Genomic DNA, 23,598 nt, shown 5'->3' with positions numbered 1-23,598 from the left:
TGCTCTAAGCATCTCAAGCTGTTTTAGACTTCTCTTTTGAGATATGTCACCATGACTTTAATTTTTGGGATGTAAATTTGGTGAATGTATTTGACTTATGTGCTTTAATTGTTGATTAATGAAAATGTAAAGCATTACCTGATAATTGTTATGAACTGCAATTCTAGATTACAAAACAGGAAAAAACACTTAATTCCTCAATATTATTTCTAAGTAGGTATTTGATTTAAACGTATGTGGCGTAAGTTGCACCACATATCAAAGGAATATATGACGCTTTTAGCATCACTTAATGTAAACTATATCATCTGTGATCATATTGGGTGACGACAAAATCATCACTTATAAATCTGATATGAGACGAAAAAATAGGTCACGAAAATTTGTATTTTGTGACATATAATTTGTCACACATACTGTTACTAAGTGACGAAAGTGGCGTCATGTATACTAAAAATATGTGGCGAAAGTAAAATTCGTCTAGTGGACTATAGGTGATGCAAGTGCCAATGACGCTAGAGTTTCGTCACATATAGTCAAGTGTGACGAATTTTTATGTTTATGTGATGAATGTTTGTCGTCACCTAAATCATGTTTTCTTGTAGTGATTAGCATAATCAAGATGATGGTTTTGTTTAAATCCATGATCATCTTCCCTCCAAAAGTAAATAAAAGTGCCTCGGTATTTTTGACAAGTAAAAACAATTTGGGCATGCACTGTTTATTAGAGTAAATTAAAGGCCCAAGTTCTATTTCCTTGTAAAACACCTTATTAGACCAAACCAAGGCTCAACAATATTTTTCGGGTAAACATTACCGTCCTCTACTTACATTTTTGTACTGGTTGCCCAATTATTAAAAAAATAAAATAAAATAGTTGTAATATATGATGATACACTAATAGTGGAATATACAAGTTGTAATAAAACAAAATTTTTCCTATGTTTGCAAAACTCTCCAACAAAAAACCTAAATGAGCCTAGTTTTAAGGTGTCGCTCATTTCATGCAGAACTGTGAATTGTAGAAACCCAAAATTAGAAAAAGAAAATAGTTTGAGAAAACTTGACACCTTGTATGGCTCTTGTATACCAACAGCCTAAAACTGGAAATATTAGTTGCAGCCCTTGCAAACCCATGTGATGTACGTACTTACCTTACTCTATTGCGGCCATCCGTGTATTTAAAACTCTTCCTTCAGCCCCAAGAAACCTCACCATCCCCCATTCCATAAACCTAGGCCCTGTAGCCAAGATATCATTAGCAATCAGTAATTGTCTGGCTATCTTCTCAGTAGTCCACCATAGTTCAGCCGGCTCAAACCATGGCTCGAGCCGTGTTTCTCGTATGGGTCTTGTGCGTGATTTTGGCCACAACCAACCTTGCACAAGGTTTAGGTGTCAACTGGGGTACAATGTCATCGCACCTTTTGCCGCCTAAAAAAGTTGTTCAGATGCTCAAAGACAATGGGATCAAGAAAGTGAAGCTTTTCGATGCAGAGCCTTCGACCTTGAATGCATTGGCCGGGTCAGGTATTCAGGTCATGGTCGGAATCCCGAACGACAAGTTGGAAAAGCTTGCTGATAGTTTCTCAGAGGCACAAGAATGGGTGAAGGAAAATGTTACCAAATGGCTTCACGACGGCGGCGTTAGTATCAGGTTTGGATTAAATTTCTTCTCCTTAATCTGCATATATAATTAGCATGCGTTTTTTTAATCCTGAAATTAGTATGATCAGAGGTTTAATTAACATATTTTTGTTGTGTTTTAACTTTTAATGTACAGCAATGTGGGTGTTGGTAATGAGCCATACTTGACGAGTTACAACGGCACCTACGTTAAGACTACTTACCCGGCATTGAAAAACATTCAAAAGGCCCTAGATGAATCAGGCGCTGGGGACAAAGTCAAAGCCACAGTGCCCTTCAATGCTGATGTTTACGAATCATCGTCAAACAAACCATCAGACGGGTGTTTTCGAAAGGATATTAAGAACAATATGGTCGAGATACTCTGTCACCTTCGTGACAGTAAGGCCCCGTTTGTTGTAAACATCTACCCCTTCCTCAGTCTCTACCAGAACGCCAATTTCCCACAAGAATTTGCTTTCTTTGAGGGCAGTAGCAAGCCAGTTAGAGACAACAACATCGAGTACAAAAATGTGTTTGATGCAAACTGCGATACGCTGATTAATGCACTGAAGAAGGAAGGTTTTGGTAACATGGAAATCCTAATTGGGGAAGTGGGATGGCCAACCGATGGTGACAAGAACGCCAATATAAAAAATGCTAAGAAGTTTTATGATGGCCTCCTCAAGAAACTTGGCAAGGAGGAGGGCACCCCTCTTAGGAGGGGAAAAATCGAAGTCTACTTGTTTGGCCTTTTCGACGAAGACCAGAAAAGTGTGGCTCCCGGAGACTTTGAACGTCACTGGGGTATTTTCCGATATGATGGACAGCCAAAGTTCCCAATGGATCTCAGCGGAAAAGGATCCGGAAATCAAATGCTGAAAGCCGTACAAGGAGTGGAATACTTGGACAAGCAGTGGTGTGTGTTGAACAGCCACGTTAAGAACTTGAGCCAAACGCAAGCGGAACTGAATTACGCTTGCGCTGAGTCTGATTGCACAAGCTTGGGGACTGGAAGGTCATGCAATTTGGATCAACAGGGAAACGCCTCTTATGCTTTCAACATCTACTTCCAAACCAGAGACCAAGATGTTCGAGCCTGTGATTTTAATGGGATGGCAACTATCACGAAAAGCAATCCCTCGGTAGGAGATTGCCTCTTCCCAGTTCAGATTGTCAGCGCCGGAGCGTCGAGGCACGGTGCAGTTGGTGCGGCTTATGCACTAAGCATCTTTGCAGGACTGTTGTGGATGATGATATGAGCTACTTCACTATTAACTAATTACATAAAATAAAAAATTAATTGTATATGGCACTGTGACTAATCAAGTTTAATTATCCATATATGATGCTTGTATTAGATAATTACGGTGTCCTAAACTGTGAAATGCCCTACCTAGCTAGTAGCTAGTTTCAAGGCTCGTTTCTCTACAGCCTTGAACACTCGATATATGTACGTAGGATGCAGAACAATTTAGACAACGGAAAAAAATGATATGAGAAAAGTAGACACTAAAATTGCGTCCGTACATACAAAGTTTAGTAGAAAAGAGCCAGCTAAAATTAGAAAAAAATTAGTCTAGTAACAAACTTTCTTCACGCTTCCTTTGACATCTTTTCTTATAAATAAGAGGCCTTCAGATCCGTTGAACACATGCATATATATCTTTGTTTAACTCCACTCCATTGGCTAAATTGTTCGTCTTAAACTCCAATCATAAAATTAAGGAGTAGTCACAGTTCAAAAGAACTGTAGCCATCACGATCAGTAGCTAGCTAGCTAAGAGCTAAATGTTTCTTGTATGGTGGTTGTATTCCGTAATGCTGGGAATCTGGGTGGACCTGGACCTTGTACAAGGTTTAGGTGTGAATTGGGGGCAAATGTCGTCGCACCCTTTGCCTCCGAACGACGTTGTTAAGATGCTTAAGGACAACGGGATCAAGAAGGTGAAGCTTTTCGATGCAGATCCTACGACCATGAAAGCCTTGTCCGGCACTGGAATTGATGTCATGGTCGGAATTCCCAATGAAAAATTGAACAAAATTGCTCACGATTACGCAACTGCCCGAAAATGGGTCAAACAGAATGTCACCGCGTATCTTCATGACGGAGGCGTCACCATAAGGTATGCATGTGTGTGTGTTCATGTCCAAAATGTGTGTCATCCGATTCAAAAATTAGCGAAACTGAGTGACTTGATCCATCTGTTGTTGTTTAATTGTCTTCCACAGCTATGTGGCTGTCGGGAACGAGCCATTCTTAACAAGTTACAACGGTACTTTTGTTAAGGATGTCTACCCGTCGGTGAAAAACGTTCAAAAGGCCCTCGACGAAGCGGGCGTTGGAGGAAAAATCAAATGCGTTGTTCCCTTCAATGCCGATGTTTACGAATCTCCTTCCAACAAACCATCAGACGGGCGTTTCAGAAAGGACATAAAGAAAAGCATGATGGAGATACTGGAGTACCTTCGTACGCATAAGTCGCCATTTGTTGTCAACATTTATCCCTTCCTTAGTCTCTCCCAAAGCTCCGGCTTCCCGAAAGAATTCGCCTTCTTTGATGGTGGTGGCAAGCCGGTTAGAGACAACGGTGCCCGGTACAGCAACGTGTTCGATGCAAATTACGATACACTTCTTTGGGCGCTTAAGAAGGCGGGCGTCCCGAACTTGGATATCGTAATTGGAGAAGTAGGATGGCCTACTGACGGCCACGACTTCGGGAATAGCAGATTGGCGAAGAAGTTCTATGATGGCCTCCTAAAGAAACTCGCAAGTGAAGTGGGAACCCCTCTTAGGAAAGGGTACTTGGAAGTGTACCTGTTCGGGCTCTTTGACGAGGATGAGAAAAGTATTGCTCCGGGGGACTTTGAACGCCATTGGGGAATATTTCGCTACGATGGCAAGCCTAAATTTCCCATGGACCTCTCTGGCCAAGCGTCCGGACATCAGATGCTAAAAGGCGTAGAGGGAGTGAAATACCTGGAGAAGAAGTGGTGTGTGTTGAATAGCGATGTTAGGAACTTGAGCCGTGCACTAGCAGAATTCAATTACGCGTGCTCGCAGGCAGATTGCACAAGCTTGGGAGGGAAGAGGTCGTGTGACTTGGAAATGCATGATAGAATCTCTTATGCTTTCAATGAGTTCTACCAAAAAGGAGACCAAGATTACCGGAAATGCGATTTCAGCGGCATGGGAACAAAGGTAACACGCGATCCCTCCAAAGGAGATTGTCTATTCCGGGTACAGATTGATCTACTAAGTGCTGCCGGGCAGAGGCACGCCTTAAGTTACGCATATGCATCACTGCTTTTCGTTATTGCCTTCTTCACATTATTTTAACCATTTCCGTCTGTTGGAATCCCTCAACATTGACATGTACGCTCGCAATTTCAAATCACTGAATTAAATTTATCGTTAGAATGTTACTAAGAAATTGGAAAGAAAGAACGTTACATCTAAAAGTAAAGTTTAAAAGAGAGATTCAACCAAATTGTACATCAAGTATCACGCGTTAAAAACATCAGTTAATTTCAAGTGTAACTACAAGATGCATAGGAAGAAACCAAATTTTCTGACAATAGTAACAGTTAAAGCTTGTCAAGTTTCCAAAAGCTACTGAATCGCCAATCAACGGGAAACATTATAGTACCTGCATTACAAGTGCAAGTCGTGGGATTAGGAGGAGGATAGTGGCAGCCCAAGCAATGAGGTTATTGATTAATTCCAGTAGAAGGGAAAGTTGATGGAGTCTCTCAGACAACAACATTCTCTAGCTGAATCCCAAACTACGCAAGAACACCAATCTCAAATCCAGTTAAATGCAACCGAACCCAGCCCTGGTATATGAACGATACTCTGCAGTTAAATGTATAATTGCAACAGATCCCAGATATAAAAGTGCAATCGTCACTTCCGGTATGAGAACTCCTTATGAAAATCCTTCTTAAACTGTTCCCCGCATTTGTTGTTGGCTGCTGCCAACACAACATCATTAAGAAATCCCCTTTGTGGAAATTCTTCAGGCACTAAAGCCCGATATGTTTCAAACTGTTCTGCAGCTTCCTTTTTCTGATCTAGTAGACTGTAGATAATTCCCTGAGACACATGCCAACTAGTTAGTAATCATTGCACTTCTGAAAGCACCACTATTTGTTTCTCTTTCTTTTTAACGACCATTAGTTCTATGATTTTATCCCATACACTCAATGTGCAACATGCATTGCACACTGACTTTCAAGCTTATTCCAGTGTTCATGCATTCCAGTGTCCATGCATTCAAGTAGGATTACAGTATACTTGGGAAAGAACCATATAACAGAAAGCAAAACTTCCCCTCTTCAACAAGTCCAACAGAATAATTCCTCAAACTAGTAATAAAAAAAAATAAAAAAAATAAAAAAAAATAAAAAGCGCATGACTCTTCTCTCAGCACAACTTCTGTGTTTTAATGGACTAATCTCTGCAAAAGATAGACCTAAATGAGACATGGGAGGGGTAGTGTTGTTAAAGTGATTTTTCTTTCTTGATTCTGAAAATACAGTTTGTATCTAAGCTAGTACAACTTTGGAAATGCTTGACAAAGCAATACGTATAGGGTGGAGTGCCTTCTTCGAGCACTCATTGATCATGCAACCTAACCTATTGTCTTAACAACCGTAATGCAGAGACAAATTTGTGGTGCTCCATTGCACATAGGTAGCAGGCTGTTAAGCTAAAACGAACCAACATGAAATTATATGTCGCTCAAGGACGATAGCTATCAGTCACTAGGAGAAATAATATCTCATATTAGATACTATTAATTTTGTTGGTTTACCAGTATTCCTGAAAGATTTAAGTTGTTAGAATGTAGGTCAACTATTGTCTTATAATCTAACATTTCCTCACATGTGACTCCCAGTCCCATACCCTTAGACCGCTTTACTCATAAATTCAAAATAAATTGGGAGGTTGCAGTTCCAGGTGAACTTAGGATCTCTTGGTATGATACATTGTAAATTTTTTTGTCCCAATGTTTTTAAAAGCTAAAGTTGTTAAATTGTTAGGATACCAGTCAACTATAAGTTTAAGGAAAACCAAAGAAAAACAAGCAGAAGCAAGTGAATGATGTGACGAACTCACCCGACAAAGATAAGGCCGAAAATCTCGTGGATCTGCATTGACCAGATCTTGGAATTTGTTCAAGCCTTCTTCCAGTTCTCCCTAAAATGCATAAATGCATACAAAGGTCACAAGTTTGTAAACAGACCATATTACTTCTGATTTCCGCTAACATTAGTGGCAACAGATAGCAATTGGTTTTACCTACAAGAATTCAATTTGAACAATGAATTTATGCTCTCAAATACAATTCAAGAACTTTCATAGAGTGATAATTTCATAGGACATCCCAATAACCACACCCTCTCCGGTTAACAAGTTTAGAAAATGAAGGTTTGAACAGATTTATCAATTACCATTATAACATGCATCTGTGCAATCAGAATTCTTATATTCCTCTCCTCAACAACTCTTTTTTCACGCCGTGCAATTTCTAAAGCCTTATTAAGCATTGAAAAAACAGCTGGACCTTCATGGTTTTTGTGCATAACCAATGCCAGACCCTGAACAAAGAGAAGATCAGTAAGTTTTTCAGTTTCTCAAGCAAAGAAACATAAGCTACTGTAGAACAATAGTGAACTATCAATATACTGACTACACCGTCATTGATTATGCCACAATTTTAATGTGGTCGAAGTTGAATCCACCCAGTTAGGTAACTGAAAACGCAAATACTCAGTGAACTAGATATATCTGTTGAAATAAGATTTCAACGGAAACCCAACAACGAGGATCAACTCGTAAAGTAGAATGCTTCAACTTCTAACACCAAGCCCGAAACGGTGATGAGACAACATGAAGCAATGCAGTTAACAAGAAAAAGACAGATGGAACTAGAAATAAAAGTTAATTCTTACTCTAAAATCCCTTTAAATTCTAAATTAGACAAACAGAAATACGAAACGAAGTAGAAATTGAACGTAATTTACGTGCAATTCTTATGAAAACCAAGGACACAGCAGCCAACACAAAGTTTGATTCATCCACTGAGCCAATTCAACAATACGCCAATCCCTCAATTTTAAGTTTAAGGGTATACGTGCCTATTACTATGATCCATCCAACCTCATTAAGTAATCAAAATATATATAATTATAAGATCAATCAACTATTTTAACATAAATAATAATAAATGTATAAAAAGCCCCAGAAGGCAGTATCGATTAGCAATGGCATACATGCAAAGCTCTGAGCAAAAGAGGCCTGTCCTCCAAGATTTGCTGATACAATGTTTTAGCACAAGTGAGTTGGCCCATGATCTCATAACAAAGAGGCAGCATTAGCCTCCATTCGAGCTCGTGCGGCTCGAGCTCAATTAACCTCTCCACATAGCTGACAGCCTCCTCTGCCTTCCCTCTCCTCAGTTTCCCATACAAAACAACCTTCAAAGCACCAACATTTTTTGGGTCATCCACCAGAATTTTGTGGTACATTTGCTCCTCCTCCTCCTCAATTTTCCCTTGGTGGGTAGTCTCTGTCTTGTCCTCCAGATTTGGAGTAGTTTGAGCAGCTCGCGACACAGCTGCCCATTTGAAACAGCCAAACCCAGCAAAGAAAACTGACCCAAGAACAACAAAACCCACAAGTGCTTTTTGCGGCAAAGTTGTTGATGAATCTTTGGTTTTGTGGGGTTGGAAACAAAGTGAAGGTTGAAGTTTAGAGCAGGAGGAGGAGGATGAGGAGGGTGTGGAATAATTGGTGAGAGTTGAGGAGCGTCGCTGTCTGAGTGCAAGAGGGTGAGAATTGGAGTGGAGGAATGAGGGCTTGCGATTGTGGCTCAGAATTTCAACTTCAAGAAGAGGAAGAGAGCAAGCACTCGCACTCGCAGCACAACTCCCCCAAACCATCTCAACCTGCAACCGGTAAGATTCAGGAGCTTAAAATCATAGCAGCAGCTGGCCAAATAAAAGCAGGGAACAATATTTCTAGTGTTGCATTTGCATTGCGGATTTTATTTTTAGGTCATCACTTTCTGAAATTCAAAATTCGTTCAACTTTGAGTTATTCTCCTTAAAACTCATCTTCTGAAACATACGTAGGACCCAACACACAATAAGACTATGTCAAATGTATAACAAAATTGATCATAAATCTTATTTATGCGTTAATATGCAACAATAAGAGAATATTAAGTTTAAAAGAAATTGAACAGATGAAAAAATGAGAAAGAAATTGATTAGCCTATCAGACCCAAATCAAATCCATATAAGAAATTAATAGATCTAAGTCTATATGGAGCGAATTTTGAGTTTTATAGAGATGACTTTCAAGTTTCAATAGGCAAAATAAGATCAAAATCAAGTTTCATGGACAAAATTGTCACATCCTGGGCTCGACTCCACCGTAGTATAATATTGTCTGCTTTGGACCCCTACCACACCTTCATGGTTTTGTTTCTAGGAACTCACAAGAGAACTTCCTAATGGGTCACCGACCGAAAACAGGGCGTGTTGGGCGTCACGCCCTGTTTTCGGTCGGGGTGTGTTAAAAGTAGAGCGAACTTTGAGTTTCAAAAAGTAAAATAGCAACTTTTGAGTTACAAGGAGAAAATTGAGATTTTCAGATGGCGTAGCTAAAAATTAGTCTTTTTAACTTGAGAAATGCTAAAGAGACTCTCTCAAAGTGAGACTCTCAATGGAGTCTCTGCCACCTCACAGTTTAACATTAATATCTGTGTCAATATTATAAAATATTGTGTCAAAACTATAAGATGGCAGAGAATCTATGAACAACCCCATTTTAAAACAGTATCCTTAGCATTTTTTTTTAAGTTTTATATAAACCAATGAGTTTACTTTATCTCAAGCGAAAATGATGGATTGTTTACATTTTTTATTTTAAAACTTTGTTGTGAGTATAAGACCACTTCCAACCCATTAAGGCAATAATTGCCCCCATCAATCATGCAAAGGTAGTTATTGCTTTATTAAATAGTAATTTCTCAAGTGCATCTTTATCAGTAATTGAATTGTCCAAGCAATTGGCATTAAAAAATTAATATTATGCTTAATTTGAAATAGAACTTTTATCCAATCTTGTAACGCTACTTGTTATTATCCGAACTTACAATCCAGTCACGGTCACGCACGATTCATATTCCCTTTATTTTAATTATTATTTTTTGTATTTATTTATAATTTTTAAACATTTTTTTAATAACAAAATTAATATAGATTGTTGGATGATCTTTTTTTTTTGATAATCCAAGAGTTTAGATTGTGCTACGTGGGCACAAGTCTTCTTGAGATTTTATTTTTTGAAAAAAAAAAAATTTGGATTAAAACAGACTGTTCCGTCGGATTTGGGAAATCCAATAGCTCATATAGTAGCAACCCTGACTGTTGTAGCCCGGGACCTGCTACCTGTAATTTTTCAGACCACTTGTGAAGCGCATGCACTTGGTGATAAAAAATTATAATGTGGGTGACATCAACACTCTCTTAGGCACTTGGTTGGGCGATTGTGGCCTGATTGAGCAGTCGAGCCTGCTTCATTTTCACTGTAGATGGACTAATTGGCCTTCGGGTGGAGAGGATTTTGTAAGTTTTGGAGAATTTAATCACCCAATTACTTGAGCAATAGAGAGGGGCGAACTTGCTCTAAATGGCAAATGCGTTTCTGTGTTTAGTTTGCGCCTTAATTAATTTTGCAGGTATCTAACCAAGCGAAACCTGCAAATTTTGCAAAAACTAACGTGAGATGTCAGCTATTTGTTGAGTATTTATCAAATATAGTCAAATATTAGCTCTTGATTTAAAAAATGTCAGTTTTTATAAAAACTTTCAAATATATTCAAAATATCACTTAAATAGACACAAATACCCATAAGTTTTAAACCTAATAAATTTAAAACCAAAACCTTAATTGTAACAACCCGTCCCCAAAAAACTACGGTTTTTATAATTTTAAAATGTGAAATTTCAAAAATGCCCTTTGAGGTAAATGCATTGACTTTTGTTGACCACCTTGTTGAGTCACGTAAGATCCATTTTCTTGGCATATCCTCGTAGTACTTGTTGCTACGAATGTGTGGGCGCAAACAAAACATAATTTGGAGTTATAACGAAGGAATTATTAACGAATGACGTTGAGGGTAAAATTGTAAATTTATTATTTTCTGGAATGCTTTAGATTTTTTGAGTAAAATCTGGAAAGCCACGTGTGTGGCCTAGATTAAAGGAAAGAAAAGTGGGTGGTTGAGATGGAAGATAAAGGAGAGAAATGAGGGGGAACCAGATTAATTAGGAAAGGGAGAAAAGGAGAAAACCAATGGGAGATGAGAAGAAAGGAAGGAAGGAGGGAAGAGAGAAGGAGAGGAACCTGGTCTTCATCCCCTTGACCCGTGACCCATTTCAAAACCTGATTACCCCGAGTGAATTCCGATGCATTCCCATTATTTTTTCTAGCAAATTAGGACCTCCTATCACTTGCCAACGTCATCACGCCCCTCCTCCTTAGTTGATCGCCAAAAAATTCGAAGTAAATGAGGCATTTTCATGGTGTACGACGACGATGGCGCCGTGGGACTCTTCGTGGCAATCTGCCAATTCTGAATGAAATAAACTTGATCTTCACCATCAAAGCACTCCTTTAGAGGTCAGGAACAAAGCCCAAACAAGTTTGGGGATAGTGGAGTTGCAAATTTGGCGAATCAGCTCACCCAAATTTTAGGGTTTCGGTGGGTTCGAGAAAAATTGAAGAATTTCCCTGCCAAATTGGACTTGACCACAGGTATAAAACTTACTCTACTCATTGAGATCTTTATTTCTGTGAAATTTGAGAATTTTTAGAAATAATTGATTTTTTCGGCAAGTCGGGACGGTTGACCACCGTGTACGGCGACGCGTGGGCCGAGGCATCTCCTGACCTTCCTAGGCTAAGTTTGATTCTCGAATTCCATACCTGAAGTCCGATTGATGAATTTCCATCGTTTGAACCTAGTTCCATTAAGGTCTGCCGCTTGATTATTATAACAATCGACAATCCGACTGTTGGATCGTCACCAAACTTTGATACGTTATAGTACATAATATTTGAGGATATTAGAAACTTACGGATTGGGAATCCGACATAAGAATCTTCCCGAATAGGATATGTAAGTTACGTGTTCTATTGATAAGAATTCTGAGACGTGATTTGCTAATTGTTTTAGGCGTAGATCGTTCATGATGCCTCGATATTCATGCTAGGAAGTTGTAGCGCGGACCTCAGGTGAGTGGGTCTTTTTCCTTTTTATAGTGTGTGTGTGTGTGTGTGTATATATATATATATATAAACTTTACAATTTCAAGAAATGTTTTTATTTTTATATGGAGCTATGCTTTGCTTGCCATGTCATGAATAAGTTACATTTTAAATATTGCATTGTTACACTTGTGAATTGTATTGTGTGATGATGCGGAGACTCAGGTAAGCTTTAGGTGAGTATTATGTGATGACTAAATAGCCAAAATGGCCCCTGAGATTTGCATAATCAATAGAAATGGTCCCTGAGATTGTCCACCATCCATGATTTTGGTCCTTCTGTTAAAACTCTTTGCGCAAATTTCAAAACTTCATAACTCAATCATTTCTTAACCAAATTTGACCCATAATATATCAAAATGAAGATAGGCAAGTGTAGAACAAGATTATACATTTGGAAGCCTAATGGTTGCCAGAGATGGCCGAAAAATAGCCTAAAATGTGATTAGTTCGCGGGAAAACTGGAAAACTTACTGGAAACTGGGTAAACTTTAAATGTTCATAACTTCTTCAATACTCAACAAAATCAAGTGATTCAAAAACAAAAATCATACTTCTCGACAAGATGAATATAATGGTACCTTTTTCGATGGCTAAATCGAAGTGGTTTGGCTGAAAAACTGCTCGAAAGTGGCTAACCATTTTCGAGCCATTTTTCTGTCAAATCATGGCGATTTAGTCATCGAAAAAGGCACCATTCTCTTCGTCTCATCGAGAAGTATGATTTTTGTTTTTGAATCACTCGATTTCGTTGAGTATTGAAGAAGTTATGAACGTTTAAATTTACCCAGTTTCCGGCTAGTTTTCCAGTTTTCCTGTGGACCAGTCACCTTTCAGGATATTTTCCGACCATATCTGGCAACCATTGTGGCTTCCAAATAGGTATAATCTTGTTCTACACTTTCCTATCTTCATTTTGATATATTATGGGTCGAATTTGGTTAAGAATCGATTGAGTGACGAAGTTTTGAAAATTGCCCAAAGAGTTTTCAACGGAAGGACCAAAATCATGGATGATGGACAATCTTAGAGACCATTTCTATTGATTTTCAATCTCTGGGGTTATGCAAATCTCAATGACCATTTTGGCTATTTAGCCTTATGTGATTGAATGGGTTGTATTGCATTGGTATGCACACATTTATTTAGAGCTCATCATGGTTACACCCCTGTATTAGTGCTCTCACCTGGGGCTAGGGCCAACCTTCACGTGATTGTTCACCTCCCGCACTGCACGCTTACCTTGGATCCAAGTCTGGTGTCAACTTGTCGTACAGATCATAATAGGTGGTTCCGACTAATAGGTGACCTGTGATTTATCGCACAGCTTTCACGTGATCATAGCACTTGAGTGTGCATATTCATACCCAGCCTATTGTATAGGTCATATTAGGTGACTCCGACTCATGTGCTAGCCTAGATTGATGAGCTACAGGCTCAGTCGTACATGTTACGTTAGGTGACTACGATTGGCATACTATTTTATATTGGTTTCACACCTGGCTTACATTTATTATTGCCAAGATATTATGACATGGCATGCTTCAGTTTTTGCTGCTCCTGTGCATTGGTTTTTATACCTACGTAGTAGTATTATATTCTGTAAACTATATGGGTTTTACGGTAAGGGGTTATAATGCTTTCAAAAGGTTTTTATTAAAACTTTATTTTTAGGCTCATTCACCCTTGTTTGTCGCCCCTCTAGGTGTTAGTAGCAGAGTTTTCGAACCGACGAGGATTATTGGCAAATCTTGGTGTAGGTGATTATCATCGATAGTATAATTCTCACCCTATTTTACTGTACTGTACTGTACTGTACTTATGCTCTGTTATCACGTGTGAAATGGGTTCAAACCTGCTCACCGCACACTCTTGTATTTAGGCACTTTTAGGTTTAAATTTATTCATATCTTGCACATTAGTACACCCTATGGCTTCGTCACCTTCTAGGTGTTGGCCAACATTGAAGGAAGATTTGTGAAAAACATGTTCATTTAAGCAACATCAATAGCATGCAATTAACAATTAAAGGCGGAATCATGCTTGTATGCACTTAAAACAAAACATTTACCCATGAAATTCAAAGCCTAGTAGATAGGTGAACCAAGACTCAACTCAAAACAAAGTGAGTTGAGAAATCAATACCTTTGTAGATTCCTCTTTGCATAAGCAAAGGCTAATCACCCAAAGAGAGGGCCTTCATTCCTTGCATCTTAGATCCATGGATTTGGATGGATGAAAAGGTTTCTCCAAAGTTCCCAAAATTGAGAACCTCTAATGATTCATCACCAAGGCATAATGAAGAAGAAATGAGTGACCTTGGAGGAGTTTGATTGCTAGATGATCCCTCCAAGGTGGCCTAAATTTTAGAGAGAAAGGAGAGCTTGTGTTCTCATCCTTTCCCCAAAAATTACCATTTTTAAATTTTAGGCTATAAAGTCTTTTATATAGTCCCTTCAAATAAGTGACCTAATGGACCAAAAGCCCTATTCTTCTAACATGGCAAGCCTATAGGGTTTATTGGGCTTTCAAGCCCTTTGTTTATTCAAGTTGTCATACAACTTGAGTTAATGGGCTTGACATTCAAATCCCATTGGGCCTTGCGGCCCAAAACTAACCCGAGGTCTTTAACGAACTTATTCGTTTGATTAATTAACATATTAATTAATCCTAGCCTTAGATAAATAATTAAACCATTTAATTATTCTTACTCATCTCCATTGTTTCTTCAAACTCTACCTTACTCGGTGAACGATCCATTAGGTTCCTTTTAGCGAGGCAGTGGGCGATTAAAACTCTTTCTAATCGATTGTGAATTGAAACTTACTTTCAATTCTCCCGTTAGTGATAATACACTTTTAGGGCTTCCACAAACCATGGTTGACGCCTAGCAGCATGTCATGGTTACCCAAGCTAATCAGAAGAGGTGGAGAACCTATTCAGTTTTAGGATTACAAATGCAATACGGTCTTTCTCTAATACAATACTCTTGACCACATTGTTTGGTTTGATAGTTTATTCATGTCTACTATCCAATGTGAGTCTTGTGCTTATATGATTACCTTGAATGTGATTTGGAACACATTCCTAAATCTCATTCATACTTTGGCCAAAGATTCTTAATCATATCATAGAGTATTCTCCCTCAAATAGTTTGAAGGTTAGAGATCCCTTGTTGCGCATTCACTTGCCTCCATGGCTAAGTGGCTTAACCCCAACGATGCCATGGACACCCTCCTGATGGAGTGACTTTGACATAATCAAAGATTAAGGACCTAACCACAAGACAACTGTGATGCCTCAGGTCAAAAGACTAATTTGCATTATCCCAACCATGAGTTCTCATGTGACATGAATATGAGAACTCTTTGTTGATCGTGTTCAGTGAACTCATTCTCTATTGAGCACCTACGTACTTGTCTTGATGTCACACACACCAATGACTCGAGACTAGTCACTCTCCCTGAGAGAAGACATAGCACGTACTGATCTTAACGGACTGTCAATGCCCAATTGACAATCCTATGATCAGGAACGTTTAGGATGTGTCAACGAAAGAATGGTCTCATGAATCTAACTTCTTTAGATCGCATTCTTCCAATCACATATTCCTTGGACTTATCGTTTAAGCATATAACATTTATATGAGACGGCTCAAACAATAATGTTTGCCCTTAATATTAAACTAGATTAGTTTAACATGTGAAATGTCCATAAAGTATCATCATATGATTGGTTTTAGGGCACATTTCCAACAAACATAACTCGATTTGGAGTCCTAGTGGACATATCGGGTCGGGGTGTGTCACTATTAGATGAAGAGTTCTCGCAGCTAAACCTTAAAATTGGAGGAGTAGGCATCAACTGTTGGTGAAGAAATATGCACCCGTAAACGAAGATGAGTGTAGATGGTTAATTTTTTGCACTTTTCCTCATCTACGTTTTCTCTTTGCTTTTGTAGTTTCTTCCTTCGATTGAATATTTATAGAAGAATGAACTGTTAATTTTTGTAACATTATTTATCTCAATTATCCCTTCGATTATATGTGCTTCGTATTTAATTTTCCACACCTTTGCATTATTAAGGGTATTGTCAGTGTTTGGATTTTGTTTTGAAGGTTATCATTGACTATTGTAGTGAATCGAGAGATTTGTTGTGTTCTTAGAAAGTGCAAAAGGCATATTTTAAGGTTTACTGAATAGATATTCTTTGGGTGCATATTAGAAAAATTAGTGAAAGCACCACTTGATTATCGCACAAGAATTTTTTAATCAACTAGTTATTTGTATGAATTAAGGGTATTTGTGTCTATTTAAGTAATATTTTGAATATATTTGAAAGTTTTTATAAAAACTGACATTTTTGAAGTTAAAGGCTAATATTTGACTATAATTGATAAATACTCATTTCTGTTTGTCTAAAATTTACGAGAAAAGGAATATAGCATGCTAATTTTGAATTCACAAAAATACCTAATGCAAATTACTCGAAACAACTTCCATGTTAGTAAATAAAATAACCTTGTACATAAACAGTTTGTTCTTGTACTAAGATTTGTAGCGGAGCCCACCAAGCTCCACGAACAACCCACAAGATTTGTAGTTAAAAACAAAATAAGTAAATAAAACAAAATTATCACTTAATATTACAGTCTAGTGATATTCTTCTTAACTTGCAAGTAAGAGGTCTTAAATTCGATTCTCGCCAAAGACGAATTTGAACCACATTATTGCTAGCCCATAAGTGAGGCTTAGCTCACTCCCCTCACCCCCTTAGTTTAGTGTTTAGATAATATCATTTGTTCTTAAAAAAAAAAAAAGAAATGGTATTTATACAGTATCATGGAACAAAAATTCCAAAATATAATTATAAATTGGTCATAGTGATAACAGCTTCCCAGTTCTCACCTGGACCTGGCAAAGCAAGTATTATACTCTGATAAATCTGAAAAATTACAAAAGCGCGCATAAACCTCATGGATTTGGGAATAATTGCACTCCAAAGTCGAAACCAATCGGAGCCTTATTAAAACAGGAGGATTATTCCCCCAATTACCCCCAACTAAGTCATCAGTTTCCAGATTCTACCAAAATATTTGGTTCATCTCAAAAGAAGCCACTCTCAATGCAATCCCAGATCCTTAGATGAAGTTTCGGATGTCTAACGACTTCACATCAACCATTGCCTCATCCTTAAATTCCTCCCTGACAAATATTCAAAACAAAACTACATATCAGTCCTGTAAAGGGCAAGTTACATCGACTAAATTTCACCAATGCCAATTTAACGATAATAAAGACTCAAAATATATATATTGTTAGGAGACTGCAAGCAAATGGTTCAATCTCCAACTCTAAACAAAACAGTATGCTGAATCCATAACGACCCTCAATGGTTTAGATCTGCAAAAAAACATACATGACAAAAGAGGAAGTAGGCAAAGACATGGATAAATTACCGTTTCTTCTGAGTTTCCATTGCCTCAAGAGCATCCTTCTTAAGTTCCTCCAGCTGTGCTTTGGCTTTCTTGAGTTCTAGCTGTTCTTCATACTTTGGTAGGTCCTCCTTACGAATTCCAAGCCTTAAAAGACAAGGTTAGACTAGATCAGAATTTCGTATCTCATATCAGCTATGGAAGAATACGATAAGCAAGAGTTTAGCCATATGCAAACCAATCAGTGGACAGCGACTTGGAGCCTGAGACACAATGGGTTTACAATCCCCAGATTACAATTGTGACCGTCATAAACAAGATTAACTTCACCCCGCTAATTGCAATTTTTTCAAAAAGAAAAGTAGTTTCTGGGGTTGGTGGTGGAGTGCAAAGAAGGAAATAGTGCAGCCAAAATCAGCTTGAGATTGAACATTGTTTGAAAATCCCAGCATGTCAACAATGGGATTAGACGGGGCAATGCAATTTTAATCTAAAATCTAAAAGGTAAAAACAAATCAGTGCTTTAGCAGAAACTACTTTTTATATGAGAGTTCGCAATTAACCATGAAAAGATGTGATCCAAAAACTGACCATGCAAGTACAGTAAAGGTGTAAATAAAAGTTAATCGAGTGTCCTGCTCTGTATTCAAAACATTATTTAAAATGAAAAAAAAAAAAAAAAAAGGAAAACAATTGTTACCTACTTCTGGTTTATTTTCTCAAATTCTGCCATGAGAACAGCCATCCCCTTTTTATCACTCCTCAAAAGTGGTTTCTTCAGCTCCTTTTCAACTTTCTCCAATGCATCCATCATCATAGCCTCTGCACCAAGTTCGTCAGTGAGACCTCTCCTGCAAAAGGGAAAGAAATACGTTAATTGGAAAATGTAACGGTAAAAGCGTTAAGTATGGATGTTCACAAGGCAGACGTATGCGTAAACAGAAAAACCCTAAATGACAGTAGGTACTCAATCAAAATCCATCTTACTTAACATTACACATAATCCTACCAAAACAATACCACCACATAGAACTAGATTTTAGCATTACACTGCAGGCAATCAGACGATTCTGAAGTTATTGTAGCCCAAAGCTAAGTCCAAAATATAATATTCTCCTCAATCTCCTCCAATCAGCCCCTCCACAATCTTCAAAATCCTCTTGCTTCTTTCCTACCAAACTAATTAAATAACTGCCACTGCCAGCATGCTGCATACCTTCAACACTTCAGCCGTCTTCCCTACCCCAAATAACTTCTGCCACTCACGTAACCATGCCGGACATCCTGCTGGGATCAACATAATTGAAGTCTGCAGAATGGTGAATACACCATTTTCACCTCCACACATAACACACCAACAAGGTGATAGACAAGGTTTTGGTCTTTGCATTTCAATCTTATCACATGTACTCACTTTGCCGTGAGCAATCAACTAGGCCAAAATTTGCACCTTCACACCTCTGATTTCCAAATGGAGGAGTAAGAATAGAAGGCATTATCACCCGCATTGTCACACAGGCTTTGAAAGAAAGGTACAACATATTGATTCCAGTAGCAACATACTAGAAACAGCTCTATTGCTAAAAAATATTAAAAAAATCTCCAAAGAAGAGAACAAATCAGCCATCTTCCTTGCCTTCTAACCATTTAAGTTCTTCATTAAATCATAGTCCCAGCTGAAAGACAGTTTTGCATGCCAACCCACCACCACCCACCCAACAACCCACCACCACCCCTCCCGCCCCACCACACCCCACCCCCCCCCCCCCAGCGGGCCGCCCCCCCATCCACAACAAAAAAAAAAACCCTAAAAAAAGACAGTTTTGCATGCCACCCATCTTCTTGAATCCCATGCATGCTTCTTATTATCATATACCATAAAGCTTTGTTTTAAGGAAAGAGGCCACAACCATTTAGTGATTTGTATCCTTCCCAACTCAGCCCACAAGCATCTCTCATGATATCTTGCGCAACAAAAAATTGTGTAAAGGATGCTGTTTACTGGCCTCTCACCCTCCCAGTCGCCTCACCGCCTGAGAACCAGCCAGCCTTTCCACTTTATCTTCTTGGGAACTTATTCCAAATATACATTGGGACCCAGAATACATCCCCTCAATACAGAATCACAATTAGTAAACTTATCCAAAAATTCCCCTAAACATTACTCAGTGTTTAGAAACATCATGTAGGATGAGCACAAATATTAATAGCATTAATGGCCAAAGGTAATTGTTTCTGACTTTAGATCACTAAAATGACAATCACACTAAGTTTGTTAGAAACTATATATTAAAATAAGGCTTCATGAGTAATAACAGAAACAACATGGAGTATAGGCACAAAAATTAAAAACCACATTAATCCCATTATACAAAGGACATCCAACAATTTGAAGAACAGAGTAGCACGTACTTGATCCTAATTTCTTTCAATGTCAACAGATATGTTCTAGCATCTGGGATATCTTGTGTTCGGGTTTGGATGGTGTGTTTGATGCGCTGGGATTCTGAGAACAAATCAGCCCTGCAAGGCACAAAAATGCATTAGTAACCACTTCAAAAAAGTTAAAACGATGAAAGGTGGCATCTGATGAAGAAAAATACAGAACAGCACATAAGCTCCCTCCTCTAATACGATAGTCATTTTATCTACATTTCTCCGTCATACAATACCAGTAGAAGTTTATGGAAATAAAAGCACAAGATAAAAGGAGATCTACAGTAAAAATACAAAATTTTGCAAGTCAAAAGTAAATTATCCACTTACGAGTTACAGAATTACTAAATGTTCATGATGATAATCAATTGGTCAAATGAATTTGGATTTAAGTAACTTTTTGTGCAGATGATTCTAAGATGGAGATCTTAAACTAGATGGTTTGGATTATTAAACCTCATTGAAGAGTGCCTCGAACAATGAATCACTCTCAACGAATGGGATTACTCTTAAGAAGGGGGTCATATATATTATACATGCTATGGTTCAAGTTCCTTCACTGTTGATCACAAATATTGATTGTCCCTACCCTTTTTCCCTTCTCATCTCTGTCAATTTCCTTATTTGCATTACCTACAACTCCTTTCCTCTGTAAACTGTAGCAGTATATTATGTAAAAACTATACAAAAAGATTACAAATGGAGATAATGTACATTCTAGAAACATAACACTGCCATCCCTTGTGTTTATATATTTGTCACCAAATGTGAAATTATACAACATGTGAAAACAAATAGGCACATCTTTAAAACAACAAAGCAATTACATTACTCTAAGAAATAGACTGGTAAAGGGTTAAAAAAACTCACTTCTCTCTTATGGTTTTCATGACCTTGGCATACTGAGAAACAGCAGCTGGATCCTCTGGGTCAATGGTGATCTTCTCTTTGCGAAGTATACCAAGAGCTGTCTCAAATTTCTTTTTAACATCCAAGAAGATGTTCTTCAGCATCTCTTTACCCCTCAAACGTAAGAAATGTGCAGTAAGGTTTCATCAAATAATAACAAAGGAAAGACATAAATAAGATCAACAATGGATAGCCAGTCACCCATAAATACATCCTATCTAAAAGACACAAAAATACCAGATATCAAGTTTGGAACTTAGCATTGTATAGCACTCACATATTAAAACCAATGTAAATTTGAGAAAAGCGTAAAGCAAACCATTGTTCTCAACGTTAACCTTGCAAATCACAATGAATAGCATCACATAACCTCTTAAATAGGGCCAAGCATTTTGACTCACCATCACCCTTTAGCACGGGGCGACTTGCTTCCTTGGCGAAGTAACGGACCGGAATAACGCGATCCTGTTGAAGAATGACTCCATTGCCACACAGCTGAAACATTACAAAGAAAATTAATACAAAAATCCATGAATGCCCTGGCTTTCATTTCTCCAGAGATAAACACCCTCGGAGCATTTCGCATATTCATCATCTCTCGGATCACGAAAACTTCACATTACAGTATATCGCAAACTATGTCATCTGATACGCAATAATTTTAAGAAAATCAAAAATGAAAATCTGAAATGCCCAAATTATCTCAAACATTTTCTCAGAAGCAAAACAGCTAAAGAAAGAAATTTGAGAAATGAGGATCGAGTGACTGACCTGTCTGGATTTGGATAAGAGGCGGGAAGAGAAGGCCATGATCGTAGCTCAGTCCTCGTATTCTTCCTGTTCGTTTTCGATTTAGGGTTTGATTTGATTGCTCTGAGGCCTCTGAGTTCTGAGAAGTACAGAGAGAGAACGAGAGAGACAACGAGTTCCTCTGCCTATATCTGGATTCTGAACCGTTGGATGCTCACTTGAGGACGTAGTCTCTGGTAATTTACCACAATACCACAACGTTTTCTTTTTTTTTATAATTGTTTTTTTTTTTTTTTGTTTAAAGCATAGAAGGTTTTTTTTTTTTTTTTTTTTTTTTTGAACAACCGATATTATCTATATTAAGGAGAGACGGTGAGTTTAGTTTTACAATGAGCTAGTAATAATGTGGTTCAAATTCGTCTTTGACGAGAATTGAACCTTTAAGGCCTCGTTTGGCAACTCGGACTGTACTGACTATTTCTGTCGGATAGGATAAATAGCCACCGGATAGTACTGACTAAATTAGTCGGGTGTTTGGTGCAGTATCGGACTAGTGACCGTATTATTTATACTGTATTTGATATTATACTATATAGGAGGCATCAAACTTTAAAAAAAAAAAAATTTTAAAAATGAAATCATTTTTTTGTTCCCAGGTCTCTCCGCACCCCCCAAACACCCTCCCTCTCTCTCCCTTCTTCTTCCCCGACGGTAGAAGAATCCCAAATAATTGTTCCCCAACTCTCTCCGCCACACCCCCAAACTCCCTCCCTTTCTCTCCCATATTCTTCTTCCCCGACGAAATAATCCGGACGTTTTGGTTGGTTTTATTAAGCGGGTGTATACCGTATTATCCTATCCGACCGGTTAAATTAATCCGGTGCTTATTTAGTACGAGTGAACGCCAAACACCCGGGTCTGTATAACTAATCTTATCCGATCCTTTATCCGATTTGCCAAACAGGGCCTAAAACCCCTTATTTACAAGTGAAGAGGAATACATATATACCATAATATTGAATGACTTAAAAGAATATAAGTTAAAGTCGTTATCTGTACTAATAGAATTTGTAATCTTAGACGTTGATTATTGGACTATAATACTAATAACAATTCCCTAGTATCATATATTTGCTTTATGATTTACTATCAAAACATTTGTGAACGTGTCCATAAGACGCTCTATTTTTCTTTTTGTTTTTCTACAATACGGTGGCCTATCTAAAGGTCATCTGTAAGAGCAACTCCAGCGTTGGAGCCCTCCCCCCTGGCAATTCACTATTCAATCCACCTAATGAACAGTAATTGCCCTTAATGAACAGTAAGTAGCCCTGGCAATAGATTTTGCATCTCCACCGTTACACTTCTATAGCCCTGGCAATAGGCAATAAAATATTAGTATTTTTTTTATTTATAAAATTAATACAAAATAATTTTAAATGTAATATCGGATAAGATTTTTAATCGTTGTCGGTGCGCCACGTGTCATTATCCTAAGTATTATTAAATAATACAAAATAAATAATTATAATATGGATTTCTGATAAGATTATTAACCAATCACGTCGCGCCACGTGTCATAATCGGTTCACAATCTTTGAGGATAGATTTCCATCAGATTTTAAACGAATGACGACATGCCACGTGTCATAATCTGTTAACAATCTTGGATGATAAATTTCCATCAGATTTTTAACGAATGACGGCATGCCACGTGGCATTATGCAGAACCTAATCCTTTCTGAATCCTCTATATAATCCACCATCCATCTTCACAAATCTCACACCAAAATTCTCAAGATCTCTATCATTGATCTCAAAATTTCTGCTTCCTTATTCACAAAAATCAGTTTCAATATTCATAGTTTCTGTTTCTTTCTTTCAATGTCTTCTTCTTCTTCCTCAAGGATGATGTGGGAATTGAATCAGGAAGAGGAAGACTTGTTTAACCAATCAGAATCAATGTTCAATCAGCAGGGGGTAAGAAATGAGAGGGAAGAAGATGAGGAGCGTCAAATGAGAGATGACGACGTAAGAAGGGGCAGAGCCTCACATTCCCGTCGAGTCATCCAAGCTGCGGCTCAGATCTGCAGGCCC

General features: G+C 38.0%; 3 protein-coding genes and 1 pseudogene across 5 annotated transcripts; 2 read left to right on the top strand and 2 right to left on the bottom strand.

Annotated features, from left to right (window-relative positions):
* The first annotated feature begins 1,322 nt into the window (after nt 1-1,322).
* On the top strand, nt 1,323-2,888 carry LOC103928967 (glucan endo-1,3-beta-glucosidase 8-like). Its single transcript, XM_009338098.3, has 2 exons — nt 1,323-1,657; nt 1,784-2,888. The coding sequence occupies exons 1-2, from the start codon at nt 1,323-1,325 to the stop codon at nt 2,886-2,888; spliced, it is 1,440 nt and encodes a 479-aa protein (XP_009336373.1).
* A 234-nt stretch (nt 2,889-3,122) lies between these two features.
* Nucleotides 3,123-4,966, top strand: LOC103928964 (annotated as a pseudogene).
* LOC103928963 (protein SLOW GREEN 1, chloroplastic) lies at nt 4,807-8,671 on the bottom strand. 3 transcript variants are annotated; one of them, XR_007257502.1, is made up of 5 exons: nt 7,906-8,668; nt 7,084-7,230; nt 6,749-6,829; nt 5,277-5,722; nt 4,807-5,024 (listed from the first exon to the last, which is right to left on the bottom strand). XR_007257502.1 is itself a non-coding variant. In XM_018642944.2 (4 exons), exons 1-4 carry the CDS (start codon nt 8,572-8,574, stop codon nt 5,534-5,536), a joined length of 1,086 nt encoding a protein of 361 aa, XP_018498460.1. In that variant the 5' UTR covers nt 8,575-8,668; the 3' UTR covers nt 5,090-5,533. The 3 variants fall into 3 exon arrangements, 2 of the variants coding, with proteins under 2 accessions (XP_018498460.1, XP_048437867.1); XM_018642944.2 differs by lacking the exon at nt 4,807-5,024 and having other exon boundaries at nt 5,090-5,722; XM_048581910.1 differs by lacking the exons at nt 4,807-5,024; nt 7,084-7,230 and having other exon boundaries at nt 5,090-5,722; nt 7,906-8,671.
* An 8,145-nt stretch (nt 8,672-16,816) lies between these two features.
* LOC103928962 (probable ATP synthase 24 kDa subunit, mitochondrial) lies at nt 16,817-21,683 on the bottom strand. The gene is made up of 7 exons (XM_009338094.3): nt 21,523-21,683; nt 21,153-21,246; nt 20,713-20,857; nt 19,819-19,929; nt 18,111-18,257; nt 17,431-17,553; nt 16,817-17,176 (listed from the first exon to the last, which is right to left on the bottom strand). Exons 1-7 carry the CDS (start codon nt 21,559-21,561, stop codon nt 17,113-17,115), a joined length of 723 nt encoding a protein of 240 aa, XP_009336369.1. The 5' UTR covers nt 21,562-21,683; the 3' UTR covers nt 16,817-17,112.
* Nucleotides 21,684-23,598: the final 1,915 nt, after the last annotated feature.

The sequence above is a fragment of a genome, unplaced genomic scaffold (assembly GCF_019419815.1).
Source record: "Pyrus x bretschneideri cultivar Hongxiangsu unplaced genomic scaffold, Pyrus_bretschneideri_v1 Contig18, whole genome shotgun sequence".
NCBI lineage: Eukaryota > Viridiplantae > Streptophyta > Magnoliopsida > Rosales > Rosaceae > Pyrus > Pyrus x bretschneideri.
The sequence above is the reverse complement of the archived record's forward strand: the minus strand, read 5'-3'. Positions and strand labels throughout refer to the sequence as shown.